Source organism: Schistocerca cancellata, chromosome 7, assembly GCF_023864275.1.
Source record: "Schistocerca cancellata isolate TAMUIC-IGC-003103 chromosome 7, iqSchCanc2.1, whole genome shotgun sequence".
NCBI lineage: Eukaryota > Metazoa > Arthropoda > Insecta > Orthoptera > Acrididae > Schistocerca > Schistocerca cancellata.
Genome location: NC_064632.1, coordinates 35,135,335 through 35,143,385, shown reverse-complemented (window position 1 = coordinate 35,143,385; position 8,051 = coordinate 35,135,335). Strand labels below are relative to the sequence as shown.

The window sequence follows — 8,051 nt, the reverse complement described above, 5'->3', positions numbered from 1 at the left end:
GGTCTTTCAAGTGTCCCCACAGAAAGAAGTCACAGGGGTTCATGTCTGGCGAATAGGGAGGCCAATCCACGCCGCCTCCTGTATGTTTCGGATAGCCCAAAGCAATCACACGATCATCGAAATATTCATTCAGGAAATTAAAGACATCGGCCGTGCGATGTGGCCGGGCACCATCTTGCATAAACCACGAGGTGTTCGCAGTGTCGTCTAAGGCAGTTTGTAGCGCCACAAATTCACGAAGAATGTCCAGATAGCGTGATGCAGTAATCGTTTCGGATCTGAAAAATGGGCCAATGATTCCTTTGGAAGAAATGGCGGCCCAGACCAGTACTTTTTGAGGATGCAGGGACGATGGGACTGCAACATGGGGCTTTTCGGTTCCCCATATGCGCCAGTTCTGTTTATTGACGAAGCCGTCCAGGTAAAAATAAGCTTCGTCAGTAAACCAAATGCTGCCCACATGCATATCGCCGTCATCAATCCTGTGCACTATATCGTTAGCGAATGTCTCTCGTGCAGCAATGGTAGCGGCGCTGAGGGGTTGCCGCGTTTGAATTTTGTACGGATAGAGGTGTAAACTCTGGCGCATGAGACGATACGTGGACGTTGGCGTCATTTGGACCGCAGCTGCAACACGGCGAACGGAAACCCGAGGCCGCTGTCGGATCACCTGCTGCACTAGCTGCGCGTTGCCCTCTGTGATTGCCGTACGCGGTCGCCCTACCTTTCCAGCACATTCATCCGTCACGTTCCCAGTCCGTTGAAATTTTTCAAACAGATCCTTTATTGTATCGCTTTTCGGTCCTTTGGTTACATTAAACCTCCGTTGAAAACTTCGTCTTGTTGCAACAACACTGTGTTCTAGGCGGTGGAATTCCAACACCAGAAAAATCCTCTGTTCTAAGGAATAAACCATGTTGTCCACAGCACACTTGCACGTTGTGAACAGCACACGCTTACAGCAGAAAGACGACGTACAGAATGGCACACCCACAGACTGCGTTGTCTTCTATATCTTTCACATCACTTGCAGCGCCATCTGTTGTTGAAAATTGTAACTACTGTAATTTCGAAAGTTTGTCCGCCTGAAAATGTACTGTTGTCCCAAGCATATTGCAACAAACGGTGTATTTCTATCGCTGCTCGTTTAGTTTTTATTGCCGTTTCAAATATACCGGTCATTTTTGAAACACCCTGTATTAACAGGCGCTTGTAGGATGTATACGGAGACCTGACGTAAACAAAGCACGACGAGTCGTCGGGCGAGGCGTGTCATCATCGCAACAGTGTCGATCTCCCGCATGCTGGCCGGCCGGAAACAGCTGTGGCTCCTGCGATGTAAGATTTCAGCGTGTTTGACAGATGAACTTCTCCATGTCAACGCAATGCATCACCCGAGAGGAGCTCACGAGACTTCGTTGGGCAGAACCTAGCCTAACCCAATTCTTCCCCATCCACACTGCAGCCCGGATGGCGCACCTTCTGACTTCCATCTCTTTGGCCCAATGCAGGATGTACTCCGCGGGATGATGGGGAAGTTATTGATGCAGAAAGATGTTGGCTCCGATGTCGCCCAGTTGAGTGGTACCATGTGGGTAAAAAGGCCCTCGCAGTAAGGTGGAGTAAGACCGTTGCATTGGACGGAGATTCTGTTGAAAAGTATTGTTTTGTAGCCAAAAGAATGGGGCATAATATGGCATATTGGAATCACGAATAAAACCAACCCGATTTTAGGAAAAAATGTGCTGCATTCCTTATTTAAGGGGGGTAGGACGTCAAACGGGCCGACTTGGAGCAGGAGAGGCATTACAGGACATTTTAATTTTCCACTGTCTATACTTTTGCAAATAAATTCGTAGAACTTCGTCAGCATGACCAGGAAGGATTCAGAATGTACAATGACAGCAGTGGAAGTTCGAAAACATAACAAAATAAATTTTTTTTACATGTGAAATTTCAACATTTTTTTCACTTACTTTTGGCAGCATTTGTTGCTATAGGTACACTTTTCTTCATAAGTAAGAGAGATTCTTCGATGAATTTTGCACAGCATACAAACCGAAATATAACAGCTCTTTGGTTTTTTATAAATTAAATAAATTCTAGAGTTTCATACACCTGTAAGTGCGGTTTGCATGCTGTGCAAAATTCATCGAAGAATCTCTCTAACTTAGGAAGAAAAGTGTACCTATAGCAACAAATGCTGCCATTAGTAAGTGAAAAAAAATGTTGAAATTTCACATGTAAAAAAATTAATTTTGTTATGTTTTCGAACTTCCACTGCTGTGAGTGTGAATTCTGAATCCTTCCTGGTCATGCTGACAAAGTTTATGAATTTATTTGTAAAAGTATAGACAGAGGAAATTAAAATGTCCTGTCATGGCTCTCCTGCTCCAAGTCGGCCCGTTTGACGTCCTACGCCCCCGTCAGTTGTTGTTATCTCGTTCCTGACGAGATGGCAGTCGCCGTATTAAAAGCCAACTTGATTTTCCCTTCTTTGTTTCAGAGACGCGGCGTGTCAGAGCCGTGTCGCCGCCAGGGGAGTGGAGCAGTCGGCAACGCAGACCGCTCTTCGGTGCTGCGCACGGTGGCGGCTAACCAGCCGACAGCAGCGGATGCCGACAACAGCCGCGCGGTCGTTATGTACGTCGGCAGCGACGGGGACACCTCTCCGCCGGGGTCGGCCCCACGCGCCGACGACACACCGCCAGCGGCAGCGGGGACACCCGCAGCCGCAGCGCTCGATCCACTGCTGTTACTGTGCCAGGCGGCCCAGCAGCAGGGTTACGAGAGCTTATCGGAAGCTGAAGAAAATGAGCAACAGATGGCCGTAGGCCCCGAGGTACACTTAGGAGAACCGTCATTCGCAGATACTTCGCCAGAGAGCGCAGACGCCGGGCAGTACGGAGAAAGTGTGGACGGGCTTCGCGAACTGCCCGTGGAAGAGCAGCGCGAACTGGCCCTGGAAGAACACCACGAACTGCCCTCGCAACAGCATCACGAATTGCCCGTAGGAGAGCATCACCAACTACCTGTCCAAGAGCGCCAGGAGCTGCCCGCTTCGAGTACAATCCCGATCGCGATGAGAGTGAACGGCGTGGAAGTGAGTTGCCAGTTCAGGCAGCTGGACCTTACAGGAACAGCCCTGTTTCCAGCGGACGGCGTCGCCGGCCAGGGCGCCTTGACGGTGGCAGTCACCCCGGTCTACGAAGAGTCGGGCGTCCCCCAGCCGCCGACAGAGAAGATCATCTTCCTGTACCCTGATCCGTCATCAGTGTTCGAGGCGCCAGTGCAGCAAGTTGCCGTCCCCGCCATCGGGGAGAGCGACAGCAGCGCCCTGTGCCAATACAGCGGCGGCGAGGCGCAACAGCGCTCAGAGTGGCAGCTCGAGTTCAACAACCCGGACAGCATGATGGCCTGCTACGAGAGGGACGACAAAGCCGATCCCCCGGACAGCGGCAGGGACTCGCCGTTTCTGAAATGCTCGGTGCAGCACGGCAAACGCGCGCTCCATTTGGACTGCGACTTGGAGAAGTGCTGCAAGTCGAGCGACGATCACAGCTACGCGGCCCAAACACTGTCGGTTGGCGATTCCACCGCGCAGCTCTCCGAAATAGTGGAGGCGTCCCCGTCGGTCGCCCTTCAGGAGCTAGCGCCGACCGAATGTCCTCAAAATGCCGACGGCGAATCGCAGGAACCTGACGAAGAGGCAGATGTAACGATAGCTACCCCCGATTCCACTGGAGAAACTCTGACAGCTGAAGCACAAGCTCACCTGCCTGAAGATCCAGTCCGGGAAGAAACAGTGGTGTGTACGTCTGAAGTTCAGCCCAACAGTGACACTGCAGAAAGCGACGTCAACAGCCCTGCAACGGCTGCACCAGATGCAGTTGCTGCACCAGATGCAGTCGTGACCACAGTAACCTCACAGGACGGAACGGCAGGGGAGAACTCGAAAACACCAGATGACAGATTGGACGACTCCGCGCCGAATGACTGCCATACGAACGGCGAAGTGAGGAATGCCGCCACGGCGGCGCTCGGAAGACGAAGGAAGAACCCGGTGCGCCGTCACATCCTTCCCGCGACACCGCCCGTCGGTCGCAAACCCGTAGGCAGGAAACGGGCAGCAGCCGCACCGCCAGAGGCGGCCGTCGTCAGAAGAGGGCGAAAGAAGCGCGCCGCGCAGCCCGACCCTCCCGAGGCACCACAGAAGCACGCCCGAGCAAACACGTACACCGCCCAGGAGCTCATCCTGCCGCAGCAAGTTGCCAAGGCTGCTTCGGGGAGACCCAACGGAGTCTCCAACACCGGTTCTACACTCAGAAGGGTAAGCACGAATAACTTCGCAAGTTCTCCTAAACGATTTCACGTTCCATACGTTCAGCAACTCCCCTTCATAACAGTACGTACAGTAATATTATTCGTAAAGGACAGTTTTTAAACACTTGGGCGAAGAATCGCACTAAGAGTCTAATACTTTTCTTGTCATATATTGTGACCGATAACCAGTGCTGTTTTTCTGGGGGAACGCTGGGGGAGGCGTACCCCTAAACTTTTTCGTCGTCAAAGTAACTTTTTTACGATTTGAGAACTTGGAAGAGTGTCAAAGATTTATTTCACGGACGTAAATTTTTTATTTCCTTTTTTGCGTCTTGGTAACCTAATACGAACGATACCAGTGTTGGTGGGAAAAGCGATGTCATTGACTTTTCAAGCATTTCGAAGCTCAAATGAAGCAGGCGATACCGAGAAACACCCAAACAAGAGAATTTGGTATCGCACACTTCAGTTTACATCACCTCAAATGAAGTAGGCGATTCCCATCAACCCCTGAACAATAAAAGAAAATGGTATGGTACACTTCAACTGACCTGTAATACACCTCAAATGAAACAGGTGAGTCCAATCAACCATCCAACATACAAAACAATACAAGGAAATATTACCGAACATCCATTTTAACCTATATAATATCGTATATCCGTTTAGCACGACCATCGCCCACTATTAGCGATCGAGGGCACTACACGCTTGTCGAACTGGCTGCCAGCGATTCAGTTGTCGATAACGGTTGCCGGAGCAACGAAATGAAGTCAACTGAATAGTCCGATACCTTATTTTATTTTTTATTTAGACATGTTGATGACGTCATGGCTAAAAGCAGACTGGTGTTATCCCATGCTTCAGTTATAAGTAATATTCGCTGCATTATATCCAATGTCGGAGTACCCTCAAATTTCTTTTTTAGAAAAAAAGCGCTGCTGATAACCATGCGCATAGGTGGAATACACATTGGCCGTCCGGCAGGCCCCGAAAGCCTCCCACACAAACAACTTACGAAGGACAATAATGCAGACGGGCGGACCTCGTGGCTCATGCGCCACTTGCCTTTATATAAAAACAAAACAATCGACTGCATTATTGAATTTGATATTTACAAAATAACAATTACAAGTCATGAAATAATTTTGGTTACATGTATCAAAAAGTAGGCCATGTATTGTTCTATGAGTTGTAACTTATAGGACAAGTTTACATGGTTCCACTCATAATGCCAAAGAATATAAAGTACAATAATATACACTCCTGGAAATTGAAATAAGAACACCGTGAATTCATTGTCCCAGGAAGGGGAAACTTTATTGACACATTCCTGCGGTCAGATACATCACACGATCACACTGACAGAACCACAGGCACATAGACACGGGCAACAGAGTATGCACAATGTCGGCACTAGTACAGTGTATATCCACCTTTCGCAGCAATGCAGGCTGCTATTCTCCCATGGAGACGATCGTAGAGATGCTGGATGTAGTCCTGTGGAACGGCTTGCCATGCCATTTCCACCTGGCGCCTCAGTTGGACCAGCGTTCGTGCTGGACGTGCAGACCGCATGAGACGACGCTTCATCCAGTCCCAAACATGCTCAATGGGGGACAGATCCGGAGATCTTGCTGGCCAGGGTAGTTGACTTACACCTTCTAGAGCACGTTGGGTGGCACGGGATACATGCGGACGTGCATTGTCCTGTTGGAACAGCAAGTTCCCTTGCCGGTCTAGGAATGGTAGAACGATGGGTTCGATGACGGTTTGGATGTACCGTGCACTATCCAGTGTCCCCTCGACGATCACCAGTGGTGTACGGCCAGTGTAGGAGATCGCTCCCCACACCATGATGCCGGGTGTTGGCCCTGTGTGCCTCGGTCGTATGCAGCCCTGATTGTGGCGCTCACCTGCACGGCGCCAAACACGCATACGACCATCATTGGCACCAAGGCAGAAGCGACTCTCATCGCTGAAGACGACACGTCTCCATTCGTCCCTCCATTCACGACTGTCGCGACACCACTGGAGGCGGGCTGCACGATGTTGGGGCGTGAGCGGAAGACGGCCTAACGGTGTGCGGGACCGTAGCCCAGCTTCATGGAGACGGTTGCGAATGGTCCTCGCCGATACCCCAGGAGCAACAGTGTCCCTAATTTGCTGGGAAGTGGCGGTGCGGTCCCCTACGGCCCTGCGTAGGATCCTACGGTCTTGGCGTGCATCCGTGCGTCGCTGCGGTCCGGTCCCAGGTCGACGGGCACGTGCACCTTCCGCCGACCACTGGCGACAACATCGATGTACTGTGGAGACCTCACGCCCCACGTGTTGAGCAATTCGGCGGTACGTCCACCCGGCCTCCCGCATGCCCACTATACGCCCTCGCTCAAAGTCCGTCAACTGCACATACGGTTCACGTCCACGCTGTCGCGGCATGCTACCAGTGTTAAAGACTGCGATGGAGCTCCGTATGCCACGGCAAACTGGCTGACACTGACGGCGGCGGTGCACAAATGCTGCGCAGCTAGCGCCATTCGACGGCCAACACCGCGGTTCCTGGTGTGTCCGCTGTGCCGTGCGTGTGATCATTGCTTGTACAGCCCTCTCGCACTGTCCGGAGCAAGTATGGTGGGTCTGACACACCGGTGTCAATGTGTTCTTTTTCCCATTTCCAGGAGTGTAAATTAATTTTAGTTAATTATAACCCAATTACTTTGAGAAAAATATAACGAACAGTATTTCGGTTTGCTCTCAAGTAGAGCTATCATTTAGGTGATCATAATGAATAAATGTTGTAGCTTTCAGAAATAGGGAAGAGGTAAATTTTCAAGAATATGTGGGGGCAACATGACTGCACAGCTCACATCACGAAATTTCAAAGTTGGATTATTAACAAACGGCTTATTCCCCGTAGTTGCTAATGTGAATCGGGTAGTATATTAATGTGAAATTTAATCTGAGATAATAAAATCATTTGTACTAATTTTTTAAAGGGCATTTTACTACTGAAACTGTGTGTAGACATAACAGTATAAAGTCCAGAAAGTTAAAAATTCGAGCTAAAATGACCGCTTCAGAGGATGTTGACACGAGGAAGGAATTTCTGATAGGGATGTGAAGGTAGTCCCATTTCAGCGTGCACAAGAAAAAAAAATTGCGGATTTTTCCAGATATCCCAGTTAAAAAATACGTTTTCCCCGGTGAAAATACACTTTTTCCCGGATGAAAGTACACTAAACCCCGGGAGAAGGTGAGTTTTTTTCGTGTTAGGTGACAATATATTTTCCCTCGGAGCTGTAAAACTTTCTACTTTCTCAATGGTAATAGAAGTCTACACCGGCGTAGAATTCCCGGCACTTCCGGGAATGAAACCCAACGAAAAACAACGCAATTTTGGAAGACCTTCTGTGCGCGGCAACATGTACATTGCGGCGTACCTTCGTATTACGAAAGTATAAATATGAATTCCACTAAATACATGAAGGTAACTCCCGAAGCACTGAGATCGAGACGACTACGCGGTGCGCTTTTGTCATCCAGTCACAGCTCATATCACGTGATCTCGCCAGCCAATGACAGCAGATATTCAAAGAATAGGACATGTGATGTAAGTAATCTAGCAGCTTCACAGTTAAACAGCGCGAGCATACAAATACGAAAAGTTAATAGTTTAAATTAATTATACATACAGTATAGCTATAATTGTATTAGTCGTCAAAATTTTT

General features: G+C 49.4%; 1 protein-coding gene across 1 annotated transcript in view; it reads left to right on the top strand.

Moving 5' to 3' along the window:
• The first annotated feature begins 2,641 nt into the window (after positions 1-2,641).
• LOC126092632 (uncharacterized) overlaps positions 2,642-8,051 on the top strand; it is a 96,361-nt gene continuing 90,951 nt past the window's right edge. The window contains exon 1 of the mRNA XM_049908355.1: positions 2,642-4,330. Within this exon, the coding sequence (XP_049764312.1) occupies positions 2,642-4,330 (1,689 nt within the window). The remainder of the gene's footprint in view (positions 4,331-8,051) is intronic.